This window comes from Hylaeus volcanicus, chromosome 2, assembly GCF_026283585.1.
Source record: "Hylaeus volcanicus isolate JK05 chromosome 2, UHH_iyHylVolc1.0_haploid, whole genome shotgun sequence".
Lineage (NCBI taxonomy): Eukaryota > Metazoa > Arthropoda > Insecta > Hymenoptera > Colletidae > Hylaeus > Hylaeus volcanicus.
In genome coordinates this window covers 30,195,753-30,218,664 of record NC_071977.1, presented here as the reverse complement: position 1 = coordinate 30,218,664, position 22,912 = coordinate 30,195,753, and the positions used below count along the sequence as shown (strand labels likewise).

Below are 22,912 nucleotides of genomic sequence, written 5' to 3'. Positions count from 1 at the left end.
GACTCCTACATATGGGGGCTCGTCCGGGATGGGGGGTTACAGCGGCAACTACACCGAAGAGAACCGGCCAGTGACGATGAGTCACGATGAACACAATGACAAACGAACGACGGTGTCGTGTTGACGGTGGAGCGGGCAACAATGAGGCGTCGAGAGAGAACAACGTTCCAGAAAGAGAGAGGGGAGTACACTCGCGAAAGAGGGTGCGGCGCGCACTGTTGTTGAGACGCGAAACCCGAGAAAACGGACATTCGAGGGCGAATGAATGTCAATTCAGGATAGCCAAGTGTAGTATCCGCGCCTCCCATACCCAACAATGAGTCAAATAAGAACACGAAACGTAGGCTACGGGATTGGTCTTGTAGGTAAAGCGGTCGACTGTGGATCCGAGGATCGTGGATTCGAGATCCCCGTGCCTTATTTTTCGTTTAGACTCCTACATTTTCAAACTTATTTCCTTTCGAAAATAAAGCGTCGTACGAATGAACTTTATTCTACATTTTCGATTCGATTTTTCACGTAGAATCGTGGAACAGCTACGGGACACCTTGTAGAATTCCGTATTCGCGTTACCCTCGATTCCATCGCTATCGGCGCGGTCGAGAAGCTGCCGAAAAAACGCAACGGATGAAAACGGATGATAGCAGACGGCAGCAGAGGAAACTGTCGGTCGTTCTCGCAGTCAGTCCCGAATGTTCGCGGTGTCGCGGTCGTTACTCGGAAGAGACACCAGCGGAAACGTCGAGGCGCGATACTTTAAGCAGGGCCGTCTATTTTTTTCTCCGTCCGTCTGTCTGTCTCTAGTTACCACTCTATAGCTATGTTCTGTCACCGCATGCGAAACTAGAGGACTCACCGCTCCGGACTGCCCCCTCTGCGAAAAAGCGAGAAAGAGGCCGCCTCCATGCAACATGCAGATGATCCTGGTTGCTGGCGGGTGAGTCCACCATAGTCTCCCAAACAACGCACTGTCTGAACGCACATGTTTCTACGTGTCTCCTTGTACCTTTTGCCTCTGTCTTTGTTTCTTTACTTTTCGTGTGTCGTCTGTGCCGCGATCGCGTCACCGGATCGACGCGGATTCGCCAGATCCGCCAGGCTTGCCTGTCTTTCGTGTCGTTTTTCTGTGCCCTCTGTGTTTGTCCTTCTATGTGCGTGGCTCTGTACGTTTGTCGTTCGATGTCTGCTCCTTTTCTGTTGATCGAGCTGTCATGTGTACGATAGAGAAGTAAGCGATGCGTAAACTTTCTACTCGGAACACGGAACGATCGCTCGAGACACAGCTGCGCCGCGAGCCTTGCTCCTCGATACGCGAGGAGAACGAGAAGGGCGAACTTTCGGTTTGGCTAATCGATAGATCGAGGCTTGGTCGCTCGACGAGCGTTGTTTCGATCGATCGGTTGTAAATAAATGTTTGTTCGAGACAGAAAATATCTGAGAATATTCGAAAGGTGCGAAAGAAAGTTTTCGTACATGAACAATAAAAATGGTAGATACAATATTCTTTTTGCTTATATCTCTGTTACATCGGAGATAATATTATCGGTGCTGCGAAACCATACAATTTTTACTCCTCTCGTTGAGGGATTCCGTAGCGAATAAGTTACGATCAAATTTTTGTTCTTTCTATTCTTTACGGTAATTATAATTATAACAAAAACCTAAACGTCCACGTATGGCACGTCCACGCAAGGGCGTGAAGAGGTTGTATAATATTGGTGTCCCGCAGCACGCCAGGTCGGCTCTGGTATGTCAAAGCGTAGAGTCTGTTAACGATCGGTAGATGTCATCGCATTTTTCGACGAAGGTTAACCATCGACATCGTCTCTTTCCGAACGCGGAAAAGCAGCTTGTCGCCGTAAAGCAGAAAAATTCGCGCAAGACGGTGGAAAGTCGGAAAGTTTAAGGAGGAAGTGCCGGGATGTACGAGGAGCGTAATTTTTTATTCGAAATCGATATCCGTCGGCTGAAAGCGGTATGCATCCTCGGAGTTACGTAACTCCTCGAGGATAGGGTTTTCGCGGTAGAACAACGAACGTCCATTCTCGTTCGCGATCTCTCGAACATTTTGAGGCTAAGCCTCGGGTTCGCTGCGTTGATGCTGCATAACGTCTGAGGAAATTGTTTTCCACGTGTCCCGCGACGTTGTCCCTTAACTTTGTTCATTTGAATTTCAAATGCAGCCACTTTCGACCGAGCAAACTCGCGTTCGAGAACGTTTACGCGATTCCTATCCCGTTGCGAAACTGACGAATCTTCATTATGCGCCAGAACTCCCTGGACATTCTTTTTTTTTCACTCGAAATTTTTCTTTCAATAAAAATACCAAATTTCCGCCCCTTCCTTGGCGGTAACGAGTACCAGTGACCTATAAAGGATTAAAACGCTTGACTCGGCTCGGCAACGGATTTATTACCTATTTAGTACCTCTGCGGATGTATTAGGGGAACCGAAAAGTAATAAAAATGTGTTTTTGATAAGCTTTCTCAATGAAAACTCGAACGACAATTGTTTAATCGTCGGAAAACGAAAGCGAAGACTATCGAAGATCGGATTTACGAGCTAACGCGGAAGCGTTATCGTTCATCGACAAACACCACCTCCATCCCTCCCGGGGTAAAGTGGAAGGGTGGATATTATTCTTCGGATAAACCAGTGATTCCCAAAGCGGATGCTGCAGCGATTCAAGCGGCCGCTGATGGCCAACGTGGGTAGTAATTCAAAAGTTATTAACAAAAAACATAGAAACCAATTGGAAATAGTCAATCGCGATGATTTAAGATTACTGGCTGACGAAAATCGAGCCGAGGATTACTAAATTATTAGCTGCACGCCAGGTTCATCCTTCTCATTAAGATGATTTCGAATGTTTTAACTTTTTTTTTCGTATTACTGTACATTCTATACCGTGTTCAATAAATAGTTTCATAAATTCAAAGATCAATGTTTCTAATTTCCACCTTCCTTTACTATATTTTACGAAAAAGGTAGAAACATTAATACACATATATTTCGTATTAATTGCTATTAAAATTTTTTTAAAAAGTTTGGGAACCTTGGGAACCTCTGGGATAGACCCATCGTTATTTTTCCACCGTGTATCCCGTTTCATTTCGCGACGCGTGTTACGCGAAAAGATCTGTTTCGTGGCTTGGTGGTTCTTGGCATGCGATCAGAGGCGGGTGAAATATCGCCTCGCGTGGCAGAGGGTAACGCGCGACGGAATTCGTTGCGTCCGGTTGCGCGTGTCGCAGACGAGTACGGTGGAACGCCGGTTATCCGGATACGGATGATTCCGATTACACGGACGTTGCTTTCGCGACAGTTTATGCTTCCATCTATTAGCGCCGCCCGAGCGAAACTTGGAAAACTTCTCGATCGATGGAAACACGTCGCTGTTAACCCTATGCGCTCCATTTTGTTGCAGAAAGGGTGGTAAATTTTGGCGCTGAAAGGAGTTAGGTCGTATTAGATAACGCAGCATAAAATGCATGTAATTTATCGTAATTAGGTGTGTGTTTGAAGAACGCGAATCAGGAAGCATGATAGATGGAATGTTTGCGAACGAGTATATCTATGATTGGCAAGGATGGAGACAGAGTGCGAGAAAGAGCGAGTGCGAGAGAGAGAGAGAGAGAGAGAGAGAGAGAGAGAGAGAGAGAACGTGAGGATGAATTTTAGAATGTAAGGATAACGTTTCTATCTTCCAACTTATAACGTAATATTTATTCAATACACGAACCATCGTGTATCCTGATACACTCAATTCTCATCAAAATATCGACGTTGGATTTTACCTCCCGAAGCACAACTATAGACTACGCCCTCCTAATTTCTCACCTCTCGCCACAATACCAACCTCGACAATTTTTCTCGGAACTTTGCGGAAGTAACTTCAATCCATTCCCGATGCTTCTGCGATCCAAATGATATCTCACATCCCGTAAATCGGACTATTTTTAACGAAATTATATCTGATTGCGCAATTGAAAAGTTATTTCGTTAAAAATAGTTCGATTTACGCGACGTGAGATATCATTTTGATCGGGAGAACACCAAGTAAGGAGAAGCGAGCGGAAGCAGTCGAATAATAAAGATCAGTCGTAAAATCGTAAAACGGTTGAAATTAGTCCCCGAATATTTCCTACAGTAACGTCACTTTGATTTATTTGTTCGTGCTGCTCGAATGGAAACCTCCAAGGAAGTCGCCACGCCTTTGAAAATGTGCACGAGAGAATTCAGTTTATCCGATTTGTACCGCGATGTTCTCTGTGCAAAGGGTTACGTTTGCGAATCTCCCTTTGTATCGAGAAACGCCTTTATGGCGCTAGCGTCAATTGATTGACTCGTCGATCGACCGGTGGCGCTGTATGTCAACTATGGACTCTCGGGCCCTTTTCGGCAAGCGACAACTCTGACGCGCTCGGCGGCCATTTTGGTTTAATACAGTTTAGCAAGCCAACGAAGTAAGTCGGTCGGTAAGTGTTTGAATTCAATCGCGAGAACTCTCATTCAGAAGTCGGTTCATTATGCTTCGAAAGAACTGCTCAGTGCTTCGTGAGTGCGATTGTGAATCGTGTGGTTTGCACAGCTTTCGCTCACTCAGGGAACACGATGGCTTCCTCAACGGACGCGTGCGACGAGACTCAACCGGCGAACCGAATCGGGAAGATTAACGGCGCCGTGTAGACTCATTTTCTACAAGTGTTCTCATTGTCAACGAAAGTAAGAGTCAGGCCCACCCTCTGTACGGATTAGCGCATCTATCAACAGGTACTGTTTCTAGCGTTACTACGACTCGTTACTCTCGTTTTTACGCGGTCCACCCGTTCAAGGTTAATTCGAACTCGTATCGATTCGAAGATCCCAGTCACGAGTAAACATTCGCGAGGATCCGTAACTATAATCTATCAACGGATACTGTTTCTAGGGTTAGTACGGCTCGTTACTCTCGTTTTTACACAGTCCACCCGTTCAAGGTTAACACGTTCACTGCCAGATAGATATTCTAGAAATTTTCTGCTACAATCAAATATTATTTAGAACATTGGAGACTACATAATCAAACGTTTATCGTGGTATTTGTTTTTGTAACTTCATCAAAATTCATGAACTTCATTCAAATTCATTTCGTGCTTGACTTTCAAAATTAAATTAATTTTTTTACTTCTTCGGTGAAAAGCACTGTCACCCATACATGGTTTATATACATGTATACGACAACATACTATATACATGTCAATTCGAACTCGTATCGATTCGAAGATCCAGTCACGAGTAAACATTCGCGAGGATCCGTAACTAAAATCTCGACGAATTCTCTTGGTGGTTTCGCGCAAACTCTCGCTGTAATTATTATGTAATTAGAGAAAGTATACACGGTGAGCGAAATACATCGTGTCGCTAAGAAGATCCCCGGTACCGCAGCGCCAACAACGCAAACAAGACGTCTCCGTCTCATTAATTCGAGGCAGAGAGAAGTAAGCGGTTACAACGTCAAACTGGGTCGATTAAATTCTCGCTGCGTCGAGCATCAACAATTTGTCAGGCCATGTGGCCCAGATAGCAAGCATTCTATGAAATTTCACGCAACGCTGTCGCGCGAAAATTGCGATCGCGAGTCGGTTGCCAACCGAAGAAGGGGTAATCGGGAAAAGAGGAACGGACGTTAACGCGTTCGTCATTCGTCGTTCGACGAATATTTCGCGCGATTCTGTCTTCCGACCGCGTTTTAAAACTTCGTTCGATCGCGACGAATTCGCTCGCCGTATGCTATTTTTCGAAACTTTCGTTCGAGGTGCGAGTTTGAGCTTGCGAACGGAATCGTTTCTTTTTTTTTTTTTTCCCTTGGAAATTCGCCGACGCAAACAATCCACGTCTCTCGAACGAGTAGGGAAGTCCGCGACTTGAAATTTTCGACGAACACGATCGCAGGAAACGCGGTTCCGTCGATCATAATATTTGCAGTTTCCCGCTAAACATTCTCCTCGTATAGGCGAAAACAAAGAAGGTATTTCAGGCGATAACGTCACGCGGCCTGACTTTGCGCGTCGCGTTCCAAAGAATGGCATTCGCTTTTATATTTTATTTTTGCTCGACGTCTCGTATACGCTAAACATAAAGAATCGTGTACAGTCAGTATCGTAAATATTCGCACCCTTCATCAACCCCTTAGGCTCCAACAACCTTAGTATTTAAGCTCCAACAACCCGGGACCAAAATGCGATGTTCGCGTTTAGCCCGGGACGATACACCACGGCCCAGGCGCGTGATAATCAATTTTGGTCCGAATATCCAAACGCGAGTCTCGCGCGTCTTTGTGAGACCCCAATTAAGGGGTTGATGAAGCTTGTCTAAATTAAATAATAGTTTCGATGTTTTCAAACAAATGTTTCGTTACAACAAATATGCACATGGATAAACTTTACACTTATACATTCCAAGCCATTTCGACCACTTTTGGGCACGACCATTTTTTACTTGGCTGAAATTTGTTTGTATCATAGTATCCTATTAAATACCGTTTTGTGAATTTTTGCAAATTTTTGTACCGAACCGAAACAAATTTAAAAATATCCATCTTTGAATGAACTTTATGAAAGAAATACAAATCAAAATATTTGAATTCGTCTTCTATACAATTTTTAGATTTTTCGGGAAAAAAACTGGTTTTTCAAGTTTCGACGCTTTCAATTTATTTCTTTTCTTTCCCCCCATTTTATGATGCAAGTCTCGTTACGTGCCGAATTTTTCTTCTATATTTTTTTTTTATAACGAAAGATTTATTTGAAAATATCAAACATATTATTTAGACAAATTCCTTCGATAAACACAGATCGCGAATATTTATGGGAACGACTGTGCACCTCTACGTGGATACGATGTAACAGTGGTCGTAATAACACCAACATCGATAAGTGGAATGGAATATAATGGTACGAAAGTATTCGCTGCAATTGGTAGGAATTGATTGCATTTTAATCGTCGGTTAGGCGAGTATAAATAGAGCAGCGAGCGTTCGTGCCAGGTCATCGACGACCACCGTGGCGTACGTAAGGTTACCCTTAATCCATTGAAATGTTCGTTCGCGCAAGAAGAAACTGCCCGATACAATAAACGAACGTTGTCGAAATTGGACGCGTAATCGTGAACAGGTTTTAAAGAGCGGAAAATGAACTGGAAGGCATAATTCCGGGACGCGCGTTAGCGTGACGGGATCGCGTGACAAACACGCCTAACGGGAATTCATAGAATTATTCGCGAACGGCTTAGCACACTCATCCGGCGTAGCCCGAACGAGAGTGCAATTAGGGTTGGAAAAGAGGGAGGGATGCGTGTATCGTGACGCGCCTCGCGATGAGCACGGGATAGCGACGGGCACGATCGAAACGCTTTCCGCGATGTTTTCGCGAATCCGTAGAATTCGTAGCGACGGAGGCTCGCTCGAGTCGAGAAGCGAAAGATACGCATCCGATGTGTAAATTCGCCGAGCGTAACGTGCTCCGACCGACGTCTGTTCGGATAAGAGCTTCCGGCACCGATAAGCTGGAACACAAAAGTGGCTGTCGCTTGGAAACTAGACGAAACCAGTATTACAAGGTTTTCCTCGGTAGTTGGCGAGGCGCCTACGAACCGAAGGGTACATGGGCAATCTCCCTTTCTTTCGGGCAGTCGCACTCCCATAGTCATAATCCACGCTACATCGTCGACTAAAAACAAAATGTATCTTATAGATCTCGAGCTCTTCAACGCGTTGACTGCCACACTGACTCGCATGGAAATCTCTACAGGAAATTTCGTCTCGAGACGAAATGGTCTCCTTGTTGGACGGCCGATCTTTGTCTGATCCCTGTGACCGAATTTTCTTTCTGTATACAGGGTGTCCCAAAAGTCGTGGAGGAGCCGGAAATGGAGGGTAGCTGAGACGATTCTGAACAACAATTTCCTTTGCAAAAATGTCGGATGAGGCTTCGTTGAGGAGATATTAAGAGAAAACCCCGACCAATCAGAGCGCGCGTAGACCGTTCGAGCGGCCGCGGTAGCGAAGGCTACGCGCTAGACGGCAGCGTCAATGTCCTTCGATGCACGTCGAGTCACTTGTTCGCGTACAAGCGCGGCCACCACAGCGTAACCTTCGCTACCGCGGCCGCTCCAACGGTCTACGCGCGCTCTGATTGGTCGGGGTTTTCGCTTAATATCTCCTTAACGAAGCCTCCGACAACATTTTCGCTAAGGAAAAAGTTGTTTCAAATCACCTCTCGAACCACCTCTTTCAAGGTGTTACAACGTTTTTGGGACACCCTGTATATACAGAGTGGAGGTGATTTGAAACAACTTTTTCCTTAGCGAAAATGTTGTACGAGACTTCGTTGAGGAGATATTAAGAGAAAGGCCCCGACCAATCAGAGCGCGCGTAGACCGTTCGAGCGGCCGCGGTAGCGAAGGCTACGCGCTAGGCGGCCGCGCTCATTGGCTACCGCGAGCGCTGCATCGGCATCCTCGCGCTCTGATTGGTCGGGGTTTTCTCTTAATATCTCCTTAACGAAGCCTCCGACAACATTTTTGCAAAGGAAATTGTTGTTCAGAATCGTCTCAGCTACCCCCCATTTCCGGCTCCTCCCCGACTTTTGGGACACCCTGTATACAGTTCAGTTCTTTCGTAGACCTCGTAGAGTTCGGGACGTTACTTCCTCGGTCAATAATACATACAACAAATAGTATGTTATTCGAATTTCTCTATGTGGCAATCGTTTCTATAACCCATTTCCAATAGAGCCACTCGGAGAAATCTAACGCTGTGCCATCGATCGCCGCGTACGCGACTGCGTCCGTCTCGAAAATTTGTCTTCGCGCGGCCGAGATCGATGACGAGAGGATCCTCGCTGCGTAATTTCTCCGAAAGGCCCGGCGCGATAGACGGTATGATTCGATAGGTGAAACGGTCCGGTCAAAGAAAGAAGAATATCCGCCGTTTACCTCTGTTAACTATCAGCCCTCGCGCAGGATGTGCGGTCGAAGGGTGTCCGCTCGATTGCTCCTCGAGCTTATCGCATAGGCGGAAAATTATTTACGCGGCGATTGATCGTGCCAGAGGGGCGAACCGGTGCCGGTAGACTCGAAAGATAACCGAGGTCGGTGCTTTACACAGAAAGATTTAAATATCGCTTCCATTCTTCCCTCGAAGGAACTCTGGTCCACCGTAAAGGGTATCGTACCTTGCGTTGTATTTCCTCTTTCGATCGATTCGCCGAAGCGCGATTTAAAGTAACGATCTATGCGATCAAATTAACCGTGAAACGTTCGACCAGGCTTCACGAGGAAGAAAAACGTTACAACTGCTCGTAAATAGTATCTAAGAGCCAGTCACGATTTTACTTACATTTTTCAATGAAAATACCATCCTTTTCTTTTTTTTTTTATGAAAAACGCGTAAAAGAATGCAACTACGCGCAATACTTTCTTGTTATTCGCTAACATGCAATTAATCGCTGTACCAACGATCAGTTATTTTCGAAATACGCCCACGCGTCGTTCAGACCTGAATTATCTTTTTTTCTCGCGCTAACGTAATTTCATTTTTACGGTTCACTTGGGCCAAAATTAAAATGGAAAATGTAAGAAAAGAAATCTTTTCTTCGTAAGGACGTTCGATAAGGACATTCTAAACTCTCCCTAAACGGTAGTGTCGCTAATGTACGAGTCTGAATCGTGAACGCGACGTCTGAAAGGGTCGATGTACTTTCGTAAAAAATTTTCATTTCCAAATAACGTGCCTAAGGTGAAATCGTCGCCGACTATAACGAAAGGTATGTAACGAAAGGTATGTAACGAAAGGTATGTAACGAAAGGTATCTTCTCGCGGAAGTAATCGGCGCGAGTGTGGTGCAACGAGGAACTGGCGGGCAAAAGAGGATCTTTTTTCCTCCTCGCATCGATCGAACGCAGTCACCGCTTTTGCCTTGTTTTCGCTGTTGGTTTTTCGCATGCCTAGATATGGCCCCTTGAGCTGCGCTTCCGCGAGCGGCATCGGCAGTTGCACTCGCTTCGATTTCCTTCGTTTCAGCAGTTTGTTTACGCGACGCGCTTCGAAGAGCCTGGCAAACCCCACGGCCGGGCTTTGCCAGCGCGCCGCGCGCAGTTCCCGCGCTTTTCGCGAACCTTTTCTCGCGGCTTTCAATAGACCTTCCGATAAATGAGCTCGCCGCGCGCGTCGACCTCGTCGAGTTTCAATCTCTTGCTCGCTCGCGATGCACGACGCTTCCAAACATGGCCGACAGACACTCGAATAGCTCGCGGAACAAAAATTAATAACGTTCGGGATGACGCTGGTAAAACGAGAGGATAGCAGGATAGGACAGGAAAATAACAGGTGCACGCGTGTATATTCTCCATGAGTTTCGTTCACGCTTTTGAATCTTTTTTTAGTAAACTCGTCTACGCAAACGATGAGGTGTAATTCTAGAGTTTCGTGGTATATTAGCGTTACTTGGGAAATAGTTTATTCAGATGCTAGCTGAGCGGTTTGAACCGCGTGAAATAGTAGTAGTCTCGTCGCGCCGAACGAAGAAAAACAAAAACAAAACATGTACGTCGGTCAGTAGCAAGAATGCATCTATGGTAACGCTTTTCTTTCCACTTGATCAACGAATTTTCGGATTTCGAATCGAAAACGTATTTTCATAAAAATAAAACGTAGCCTACGTTATTCAAGGATAGTGTAGCTTTCTTTGAGACGTCGATAAGTTTGCTTGTAAAATCAGAGATACGAGAGTCCAAGCATAATCCGAGACATCGACACATCTTACGATCCTGTTTTGCATAGTAAGCGATCCGACTCTCGAATACGGTAAGCCGTCGTGTTAGATTTCTAACGACACGTAACTTCGACATTTACGCGAAAGACGTAATTACGTTCGAATAGGCTATCCCGAGCTCGACGAACCCTTTCGACGCGAGAGGTTTGGAAGACGTCGATGCGATTACCGAATCCGTGACCGAAATCGGGAGAATCGCGTTTCGAAACGATGCCTCGGGTTTCAGCGTCGAAAATGGCCGATCCTCGAGCCGGTTGGCGAAGAGTCTCGAGAGCGACGAGAGGCTTGGATCGATCGTTGGAAACGATCGACCAAACCGCGGTGTCCGGGGTTCCCGGCCTCCTAGTAACTCGTACCCCTCGGGTCGAATCTGCAAACTTGCGAATCGAAACGAACCGACTGAAAAATCGAAACGAAAAACGAATCGACTACCGTTCGAATTTGATTAATTCCGATATTCGATACTCGACGAAGCTGCAAACAAACTCGAATGCTCTCGCAACGAATATTTCGTTATACTTCCGCTGCGATAACATTTACAAATATCTGGCTGTAGATATTCTCAACGAGTACCGAGTAATCGCAAGGAATAACAACGACAATCGATTCGATTTCGCTTGAAATTCTCGCAAACCTTATCCACTTAACCGCCTCCGCTGCAATTAACTGGTCGCGATTCGTCGCGCACTCGTCGCGATCAATATTTATTAAATCAACGTTCGATTTAATTAAATTTGTCCAGAATAAATATAGCCCGGATCGAATCGGGAGCATCGAGCTTAACGAGCCAATAACAAAACTAATATCGAAATCCGTACGTTCGTCCCGAACTAACATCGGTCGGGGGTGGTTTGATCTGTGTCGCGATTGCTCGCCGACGATACGAATTTTCTAACGACGAGTGTAATTCCGAAACGTCCGTTTCGCCGATCTTCGGCGTCGTTTACGCGTTACTAAGTATCAATTTCGTTTCTGTGCGCTTACGCGTCCCTGGCGACAAAACTCGACGAACGCTCGAATCACGCGCGAGCGGCGCAGTTCGTTTTAATTCCGACGAGTTTCGTTACAGCCGGTCGCGGGAAGTTATAATTATCCTTAAAACTCCTGAACAGGCCGCCGTACATTATTACGGTAATTGGAATTACTCCGAGAGCGGAGCGAGCGAAACGAGTTCGCGCGCGTTCCGGGACGAAACTTTTAACAAGTGAGACCATTCAGAATCTCGTGATTGCTCGAGCGAGCTTTAGTGTCCGTGACGTCGGGTAAAAATCATGGGAAACGTACGCTTTCCTCTCGATAGGAATGTTCTCACGGTCCGGACTTTCCTCGGCTAATTCGCATTTAACGTTAAACATACCGCGACGAGTCGGATTATTTTCGAACCGTTTTCAAACTGTTGTACACAGTTGTTACGTACGATACATAAATTATCTGTTTGTCCAGAAAATGTCAATTTAAACAAAAAATAAATTCAGCACGCTTGAAGCACGCTTGAATTTTGATATACAGGGTGTCCTAAAAATGTTAGAAGTCCAAACAACTTTTTCCTTAGAGAAAATGTTGTCCGAGGCTCCGTTAAAGAGATATTAATAGAAAACCCGCGACGAATCGCTTATTTTTAGGGCGACAGAAGGAACGTCGCGTTAACGACCGCTGCTACGCGAGAAGAACGATAAAGTTGCGAGATTCCCCGATGGCTACGAGTCCGTTTGCTCGGAAGAAAGTCGATAAAAGTACACCTTTGACGCGTTAAGTATCCTGTTCTACGAAGGTTCCAAAGTTTCCGAGGCGTTCCTTACAAGCGGGACCTTTTTATTCTTCCCGTCTGTCCGTTTCGTCGCAGTAAGTCAATCGTAAGTTCGTATTTCTCGCTCTACGTTATAGCACAGTGAAGACGATCGTTTCTCGAGATTCTCCCGAAAGCATCCTTTCCATTAACGGAAGGTTACGTTTGCTCTTAGAAATAAGGTCAAACGTTTTTTTTCCCCATCTTTTCTTTTTTCGAATATTCGCAGCTCTTTGGCGCACAATCGGAGCGCGTTCTCGTCCATGTCCTACCGCAAGCGCGTCATTGTTTTGAAAGCTCCCGGCGAAAGTGCTTCCCTCCTTCGCTCTCGATTGTCCTCGCAGACCGTCACTCGGAGACAATAGCCTCTTCCGGTCGGTCTAACGGCAGGTTGAGCGAGGAACGCGACTACAGAGATACTCGAAACGTTCCACGAGGAACAAGCCTCACCTGTTCCTCCGCTTTCGAGACGTTTGTCTAGCTGATCCAAGCTTGATTGTCTTCCAAGACGAGATCTCTAATTTGAGATTTGGAAACCAGGTCACCCTTATCTCGTCGCGAATCGTTTTATTGACACTTCGAGTTCCAATGAAATTAAACTTAAACAAACGTTATTGCTGAGCGACTTACTGTGTCGAAGGGCAAAGGGTTTAGAAAGGAATCTTCCATCTTCTCGCGCGTAACGACGCGGAGGTCGATTGGTTCGATTGGTTCTCTGTTTGCCAACCCACCGAAAATTGCAAAGTTCGTTTCTATTGGGTCCAGAGATACGAAGGTTGAGGTAACGTTTCTCCTTGGCCTCCGCGAGACTAATAGTCGCGGTGTCTCCGGAACGAGAATTATGCCGGGCAACGATATTCCGAGAGGTCGGTGCTGAATTTCAGCCAGAGCATCGGGAGAGTGATTTTTCATGCGGCGTTAATGGCCGCCCGCCCTTGTCGTTGCCATTCTCGCTACTCTTGACACCGAATATCACGACCGTGACATTCCTCCTCTGATTTTACCGTGAGCCATTTCCGCGGCATTTCGCAGTTTTCGGGACGACTGCAAAGTCGCGACGCGCTCGATTCGATCGCGCCTCGTCTCGCAGACTATGATCGCTGATCGCGCTGATCGAGGAAGTTCCACGCCGAGGAAATTGCAACTCGATAGGGTTATATCTTTAGGCAGCTACACATTTATTCTTCCGTGCGAAGCACTTCCCACGGCGGGACGGCCCGTATTATTTTCAGCTCGAACACGGGAAACTCTTGTCGCTTACGTTTGTTCCACGTTAATCTTGTCCCTCGCTGCGATAATTATCTCGTCCATCTGTTTCCCCTAATTTCGCACAGTTTACCGAGCGAAGAGTTTATTTAACCACCGCATTACCGCTGTTTTGTGTCCGAGACAGAAGAGGAGGTACGGTGAAAGCTTTCGCTCTAGGAACGTAAATTCTATTTGGAAGAGATGCGTTCGCAAACTGGTTAACAGGTTCGTCTTTGCGCAATAAGCACGATACGAGAGAAAACGAGGTCGATACATCGAAGAAATCGATGCAACGAATGTTTCATCGATCGAACTTACATTTTCACGGTGGAATTTATACGATTCGGAGTGGAAAGCGGGAAAAGCTCCGACAAGTTTCAGGGGAACGTTGAAATTAAAGAGGCTCTACAGTTACGCTGTAAGTCAATATAGAGTTACTATTCGTCGCTTGATTCACGTAGTAGTAGATTTGGCATAGTATTTAAAATATTACAATTGTTCGCAATTTTGTATCGAAATAAAAAAAAAAAAAAATTATGTTAAACATTGATTTTTAGTCGTTATTATATCTATTATATTTATATTGTATCATAAAGTAATATAAATCAATTATTTTCAGACAAACTACAGTACTATTTGTATTTAAACGCGCGTTTTCTAACCTCTCGTCCAGCGTGCCAGATCTCCTCGTACTATGTCAATAGCAGAAGACGAAACGCATTATCCTAGTATTCTTTAATTTATTATTAATACTACAAGTACCCTTGGAGTATTGTAAATCGATACACGTTCTTTAGATATTTTTCTATTATGCATAAAATTTTCGATCCAATCTCGGCGTCGATTACTTTGTAGCGCGTTATTGAGTGTGTTGAAAACGCATTTTCCCGTAAGAGCCCTCGTTAAAAAGTGAAAAATTGAAACATTTATAGTTATTCCTTAGCTTTTAGGTACCCTAGCCTTCCCAAAATTCGTGTGGCTGTTTTTGGGATAAAATCTAACCCGTATACAAATTTTTATAATTTTCTCGGCGTTATTTCTATTTGCACTAGAGCCTCCTTAATTAATCCCGAAGTTTCCGACCGTTTCGCCGGCATATTAGATTGCCCCGAAGAGAAACGATAAATCTCGTACAATTGTACGGCATCTAAGGTCAACGAACGGCCTCTATAATTCGGACGGTATAATTCGGACGGATCGTTTTGCGTCGAGTTCCGATAGAAGTTTCACCTCGGTCTCTTCGGTTCGAGCCGATAATCATTCCGCGAAGAGGTAACTTCGTAGAGCTCGACCGTAATTTTCGGAGGGCGCACAAATCCACGAATTTCTCCGAATTTCGTCCTCTCGATAGCGCTTCGTTGTCTCTTTGAAAATCGACGGAGCAACGTTTCCCGTTGTACTACTCGCCCTTCCATCTTCCGCTCGCTTTGTTTATTTCGTTTCGCATTCGTTCGTACATCGTATTCGTAGAAGGTAGTTCGGCTTCCTTTATTATTACGAAATACTTGTTAATTTGCATAATGGAGAGCCAGAGCCTGGTCCGCGACTCACTTTCGAAGTTATCGCGCAAGCACAATGAAACGCAAACAATTAAGGTAAGACGAGGAACACAACGTAAGAAAATAGGTCGAGTAAGATGGAAATCTAAGAGGGAAAAATTAAGCGAAGCGTTCACGAGGATACGAACCGAGAATACGTACCGGAAGTTGAGAGAGATGAAATGTGTAGGAATAAAATAACTACGTAAGTAAAGGTACGCCCGATGCTCGTACCCGGCTATTATTATATCATTAACCCTACGTCCCAGGGAATATTACTGATTTCCTTCGATCACAGTGCAATTTAGACTTACAGGAACATACTCGGTCCCATAAATATTCGTGGTTTCTATTGAAAACATTAACGTTCAGCGTTACTTGACCGAATATAAAAATACTCGTCAGTATTTTTCACATTCTCCACTCGTAACGGTCGCCTCGAAGTCGATCCAACGAATGTCCCTTTGTCCATCGCTTTCGCTACGCGTAGCCACCGGTTCGGAAAAATCCAAATTGCACGATGAGAGAGCGCGTCGCCAAACGCCAATTCCAACAAGGACAACATGCTCTTAAGCCAGCGGCGACCGACTTGCAACAGAACATTGCAATGTAACGCGAGCATTCGCTTAGTTTGATCGTCTACTTTTCACTGAATCGAGTAGGAAGCATCGAGAAAGAATACAGCCGAGAGTTCGAAGCGAGCAGCGTTCCGTTGCGAGTCAGTCGCCGGCATTACACGTACAAACCCCATAGCTATGCCTACCCTCTTCTCTATTAAACTCATTCTTGGCCGAATATAAAAATACTCCCGCTACGATCGCGAGTTTCTTATTCCACGTAGATTCGCGGCGCGTGTCTTTGGTGTTCAACTATTCACCGTAAGGAAGATTTCGCGTGGGCGTGGGTCTCCTTGAGACGGTGAAAAATGAGCGAGGAAAACGTCCGTGGCAGTCGTTGCCGATTGATCGCGTCGCGTTATCCTTGAGCGCGGAAAACCCGTTGAAAGCTGCGTTGTCGCGAAAGCGCACCGCGAAGGCGCCGGTCGTCGACGCGTCCCGACGTTCGCGACGCGTTTCGCGGGAAGGTCGCGCGAGACAGGATCACTCGAGGCCAAATACGGTCGGAAGGAGGAGGACGGGGGTGATCCGGTCTCATCGAGGATGGATTCGAATATAGGTCAGGTCGGAGAAAGCCCCGATCGATAGACGATCCACCGGGCTCGCACGGTGCACGGTAACTGCATTATCGACGATCGCCGAAAGAAGATCCCGACTCGGACGGAAGCCAAAAGCTGCGCCGGTTCGCGCACGGACGCATTCTGCTTGCGCCCCAACCTTCTCAGGATAATGCTTATTGGAAGTGGATAACGGTAATAACGGTTACCGAGCCGACACCGACAATGCGGTCGGCCGTGATGAATTTGCTAGATAATGCTCGGCTGTGGAACGGGATGGGCGGTCGAGTCGATTGCGCTGATATACTATGCGAGCAGGCTATTACGTCCCGGGTGAAACAGGAGTCCTTGATAATATAACATAATATAATATCCGCGGTTATGATTAATTCGATACACCCGGCGTTCCTTCGGCGAAGCAAACGTTTCCAACGCTTTTCGAGACATTCGTTTACACGAATCGACGTCGAACGCTGTAAATGGATATCCGCAGCCGCGAAAAGTTTGATTTACGGGCGGAAACTCGGTCGTGTTTCATCCGTGACTCGTTGCCCGTTCCGACATCCGGCGAGACACGCGAATCCCTTATCGTTCGAGCTTTCGAAAAATAGTAGGAACAGGGGAGATCAATTTATCGAGGCGATGCATGCTTCGAGGATCCGCGCTTCTCTACGATAATTTTCTGGTGTCCTCGAAACGTTCGATTCCCACGTATCCGATTTGAAATTGTGTCATCGTTGCCGATAGGATGGACGACCCAAACGACGGAATAAACGGAAAATCGTCGTCGCACGGTTCGATTGGCTTTCCGCGACGTTGAGACGTGCGACTGTAAACATTTGTTTAAGGAGGCTCCACAGTTACGCTGTAAATCGATACAGAGTTACTATCGTTACTATTTGCTAGTGTTTTTGAGATCATTTTCTTGGCGTTACTTCTATTTGCGCTGGAGCCTCCTTAAACGGAAAGACTCGAGCGGGCGATTTGTTAAATTTCGTCGATCGTCTTTGTTATCGCAGCTCCCGTTCGCAGCTTCCGTTCTCGAGCGTTACAGCGCTGTTCCCGACGATGTAATCGACGATAAATAGGACCGTTACGGTCTCCTTTATGAAATTTTATCGACGCCGCGTGCACGCTGTTCAAGTGAAAACGTAAATTTCAATTAATAACGTTGCGGTGATAGACCCTCGGCGCGCGAACGTTCGAAGTTCGTCGGCAAACATCGGAGTCGAGACGTCGCTGAATGTTGGTACTTCAACAGAAGCAAAATTTAAGTAAATCATCCGTGCAATTGTTCGAAAACCCTGTAAATGAATTCAAATCTGATTACTTCACCCGACTAAATATGAATTTATCTCCCTGCCGCGGTCTCTTTTATGAAATTTTATCGACGCCGCATGCACGCTGTTCAAGTGAAAACGTAAATTTCAATTAATAACGTTGCGATGATAGACCCTCGGCGCGCGACATTCTCCGAGCACCGACGTACACGCGAGCCCGAAGATTTGAAAGCATTCTATCGAGCTACAATATATGATAGCGCCATTTATGAAATTTCTCCACGATGCACAGAAACCGCGTAAACACTGTGGAGTATACCCGTCGAGGGGCCCGGAAGTTCGATCGCCGAGTAGCGTAAAACGATCCGAGTACTGGATCCGAGAACTGGATAAAATTCACGTACGTACCCTGGTGTTTTCGCTCCGTCCTCTTTTTTATTCGCTGCCATTCCGTACGTTCGAAGTTCGTCGGCAAACATCGGAGTCGAGACGTCGCTGAATGTTGGTACTTCGACAAAAGCAAAATTTAAGTAAATCATCCGTGCAATTGTTCGAAAACCCTGTAAACGAATTCAAATCTGATTACTTCACCCGAATAAATATGAACTTATCTCCCTGCCGCGGTACAAAAGGAAAAAGAACGAGAAACGAAAAGGAAACGTTGAAGGAGACGTTTAAAGAGAGGTCGTCGGCACATTACCGTGAACGCGGAGAAGGTAATCTCGCTTACGTAGGTTAACTTTGTTCTCGATGAGCGAACGACAACGAGGGGGAGGAGGACGTTCCCTCGCGAAGCGGGTGGCGAGCACCGGTGCGGTTGATCGTGTTCCGTGCAGGAGCGCGGAAAGAATATCGAGCCTGTCGGCACTCGCTAGGGGAGCTCGAGGGAGTTTCGAGCGGAGCAGAAGAGCGTAAAGTCGGCTTCCGGGGGTGGCGGAGTTCGGTCGGGGGTACCGCGTCGCTGGTGGTGGAAAGCAAGAACAGCTTCGAAGAGATGGAACGCCACGCGACATCGCAAACTAAGCGCGAGCCACGCTGTCGGCTGCTCGTCTCCGCTCGGAGCATCCGTTGGCTCCCGCGCTTCGGTTTCCGGTCTCGCGGTGTCGCGAAAAAGCCCGAGAAAAGCACGCGAAAAGTTTCGGCGTGTCTCGTTCGCGAGTGCTCGAGAACTCTTCTCCCTTCGTCCCTATTTCTAGCTTCATCTTCGCTCGCGAACGATCGTGCCGATTTCACCGAGGCTCGCGAGTGTCGTTCGAAAGTTGCGAGGGTTCTCCTGCTTTGTTTACGAACCGGTGCGAATTACGTCGGATCCGGAAGGGTTGAAAGGGTCGCGTTAATCGATCGTCGAGTGCTCGGCGACCCTCTCGGATACGCAACCCTCTCCCGTCTCTCTGTCGCTGTTCTAAGAAACGATCGAGGGTCACGTAGTGATCTATCGAAGGAGGGTGGAAACGAGTGTCTCGGATACTTTGAATTTCGATCGACGGACTCGAACTCTACGAACTCTACGAACGCGACAAACGGTTCTCGTCTTCGTCGATACCGAGCGATGAATATTTTAAAAACATTTCTACTCGTCGAGAATCACCCTTGCATAGTATCGTCCGAGGTAATAATTAATCGTTTCGCTCGAGTACGAGTTATAATAATAATGATAGTACTCTCTTTGCGGGCTATACGCTCTTGCTATCAAATAACAAAAAGATAGTAATAAAAATCAGAAAAATAGAGACAAGCAAAATTGTAACCAAATAGTGAATTTTTGAACTTGTTATGAATTTTTGAACGAATAATTTTTAAGATGAACGGTAATCCCGTTCGATCGATCGCATTCTCTTGATCATTCTCAGAAACACCGGGGTTTCTGTTTACTCGGATACTCGAACGGATATCATCGGAGCGGAGCGCGGGGAAGGCAAATATCGGTGCCCGTATTACGAGTAGTTCGTATTTCCTCTGGCTACGTCGACGAGTGGAGGGCTCAGGGGTGAATTAATGAAAGGGTCGAGAGGAATTGTAAAGGCAGCCTTCGAGATTTGCCAGCCAAGAAAAATTGAAGATAAAATCACAGTCGCCGGAGTCCTAACTCATCGATGAAAGTTTACTTTTAGAGGTAGACGACTGGATAGAATTAACGAGTGTTCGAAGTCGTTTTAACGAGACGCAACGATTCCATAACGACGATAAATGGTTAACGGTCGGTAGGAAGAACGTTCCGCGGTACGGGGCACAGTGGTTGAAAGGCGGAAAAAACCCTGAATTATAAAAGTTATATTTTCATGAATCTAGTATTATATCCTAGTAGCTAATTAACTGTAAAATTTAGGTCTGCTAATGGTTTCTTATAATTTCGCGTAATATCAGGGGGAGTAGAAAGTAATGTCGTTTCTTTTACATTCAATTCAAACAATTTATGCTTTTATTTCTAATCCTTCTAACGATTGAGAAAAATGCACCTGAAGTTGACCTTTCGTATTCCAACTAGATTCTGATGGATTTTCAACAAAAATTTCGCTACGTTTCTTTCATTTCTGGGGATATTTCGAAATGTATGTGCTACCGTGAATAACAATATTTTATAATTTACTATAATTTATTCTAATTGTCTGTTTCTAGTATTTATGCATCGATTTGTTGATTTAGTCAAATATGCATTTAGCCATTAGAGGGTGCGGGGTATATCGGTTGTAATAACATTTGGGGGTTCTCGTGGCAAGTATCTGCTTGTAAGGAAGTTAAATTAAAATTACCCACCCTCTAATGACTAAATGCGTATTTCATCGAATCAACAAATCGATGCATAAATACTAGAAATAGACAATTAGAATAAATTATAGTAAATCATAAAATATTGTACATTAGTTCGATGGTACCATTAGTGGCACATATTTGCACTTTTCGGAGATATTGAAGCTTAAAGTATAGAATCTCTAATATGCTTAGAAAATAATATAGAAAAAAGGAATTATCAAAAAATACGAAAAAATGTAGAAGTTACGATGTGTTTTTCGCGTTTCCATGCAGATCCGGCCACTGTGCGGCGCCGGAAGATTGAAAAATGGCGACAGAAACGATTTCAGCGGTCCGTCGCGCAAAAGTTGCGGGTATTCGTCCTTTCGACGGGAGCACGGATCTCAAGCGACGCTGTAAAGTCGCGACAAAGTGTGTCGCGTACTCTTTACGGAGAACAATTGATCTCGAGAACAATCGCGACCATGCCGGAAGCCAGGTCGCCCTTCTCGGCTCTGCACGAAATTCTACGGAACAGACGTTGCTCGGTTGGTCTCGCGATTAATTCAATCTTCACCGTGCGCGAGAGAAAGAGAGTAGACGGGCGCCGATCGCGCGCGCGAGACGAGGAAAGATTCGTTATTGACCATGCGCTCTGTTCGAGACGAACGGAAGGAAACGGGATGCAATTCCGTGCAATATTGTTTTTCTCCTGGTGCTTCCTGTCGAAAGATACCATTGATATCTCGTTCAATGTTTGTTCCTTCCTCTTTGACGGCGTCGCTTGCATAATATCGAGTGTTTGCCATTCGAGCGGACGCTCGCTTGGGAGAAATTGGTATCCGCGAATAACGTCGCTATCGGTATACTCCATTTTTTAACGAATAAACGTTTAACGATACGCGAGGCCACGTGGAAATTCTCGGACGTTTTAGTTTCGATTAGAATCCACGGCAAAATCTGTAGCTTCAGCTGCGATACTTTCTTTCAGAAAAGCGCCATGCTCGAATTCTCCTCTGCGTTCTACCGCAATCTTTAAACTTGCAACGAGCACGCGGCCTGTCCCTTATTTACGATCGCCTGCAACGTTCTTTGTGGTCGAGGTACAAGACTTCCAGTGACGCTCGTAAAACTACTCGAAACTACATTTTCATCTGCTCGACTCTCGACTCCGCGTCGACGTTAATTTTCTTACCGATTCAAAATCCTTTCCACGGACGCGCCTGTTCTCGAATACTCGCGTCAAAGCCCCACCGCGCGTAATACTTGTTCGACCGTGGACTTTCGTAATTAATTCGCGACCTCATTAGCGGAAACGGGGCGTCGAGGTTTTGCGATCCGAAGTTGCAGGACGCTACGTTACGAAGCCACGTTCCAAGACGAGTACGGTCGACCCACTGTTCCGTGTGTTTCTCGAAGACGTTAACGACTTCGATCCAAATTAATCGGAGCCGGCGATCACGAGCTCGTCCCTTCGTTGGCTGCGACAAACCTAAATGACGCTCCGTTTGCTCTCGAGTTGGCGGTGGACCTTGCGGTCGAGCACTCGTAAAAGCTACGAAATCGGGACGTCCGTTTTAAAGCGCGCGTGTCTTCGAAATATTCGGAGCCAATCTTGGAAATTTCGAGACGCGTCCAAGTAAAATAAAGACCGTGTCAAGGTCGAAAACGACGTTCTCCTCGTCTTCGAATTAAATCGTTCCGCGGTTACGTACTTTCCGATAGAAACGAATTCGATCCGTCGCGTTTGTTAGAAATTACGTCTTTTTACGTTGAGAAAGAAAAGAAGCGCTTTCGTGTAACACGCATTGTTTATCGTAGCGATTTACAGTAAAGTACATGCACGGAAACTATCTTCACGTGGGACATTTTTTCAGGATCAGCTGATTCGCCGTTGACTAGCGAGTGTGCGTCGGTGCGTCTTTCTCGCGTGTGAGTGCCTATAAATTTCTAACCGCTTGTATCTCAACAACGAAGCCTCAGATTGCAAAATTGTAAAGGACTTTTTGATTCGTACTGGTATAAAGACTTGATCCTCACAAAATGTCCCACATATTTGTTAACACCCTGTATGTAACAGGATCCAGGTAAAACTGAATAAAACTCACCGACATTATCCCCATGTTTTCGCTCCATCCTCTTCTATATTCACTGTCCTTCTCTACTGCGAAATACTTTCGTCCTCTTGGGCGTGGTTGGCACAAAGGAAAATAGATTCAACGGTTCCTCGTGTTATGTTTATACTCGTAAACTTCCTGACGAGTCAACTTACAGAACGTTACTGATCGTATTCGAAAAATAAACAGAGACCGTGGGAGCACGAGTGTCGTAAACAAAAAAAA

General features: G+C 45.8%; 2 protein-coding genes across 13 annotated transcripts in view; one reads left to right on the top strand and one right to left on the bottom strand.

Annotated features, from left to right (window-relative positions):
• LOC128872119 (uncharacterized) overlaps window positions 1-22,721 on the bottom strand; it is a 57,556-nt gene extending 34,835 nt beyond the window's left edge. The window contains exons 1-2 of the mRNA XM_054114491.1: window positions 22,679-22,721; window positions 18,249-18,348 (exon numbers count right to left, since the gene is read on the bottom strand). Coding sequence (XP_053970466.1) covers window positions 18,249-18,348; window positions 22,679-22,706 — 128 coding nt within the window. The 5' untranslated portion in view covers window positions 22,707-22,721. The remainder of the gene's footprint in view (window positions 1-18,248; window positions 18,349-22,678) is intronic.
• The window catches only part of LOC128872117 (potassium voltage-gated channel protein Shaker), a 198,828-nt gene that overhangs the window by 91,751 nt on the left and 84,165 nt on the right, over window positions 1-22,912 (top strand). For 5 of the 12 annotated variants that reach the window (XR_008456103.1, XM_054114475.1, XM_054114476.1 and 2 more), the window contains exon 2: window positions 848-937. The exons of 6 other annotated variants lie outside the window; for them this stretch is intronic. Coding sequence is in view for 5 of the 6 variants with exons in the window: in XM_054114475.1 (XP_053970450.1) it covers window positions 848-937 (90 nt within the window). In the remaining variant the exon portion in view is untranslated. The remainder of the gene's footprint in view (window positions 1-847; window positions 938-22,912) is intronic. One more of the 12 variants, XM_054114482.1, reaches the window with a different exon arrangement.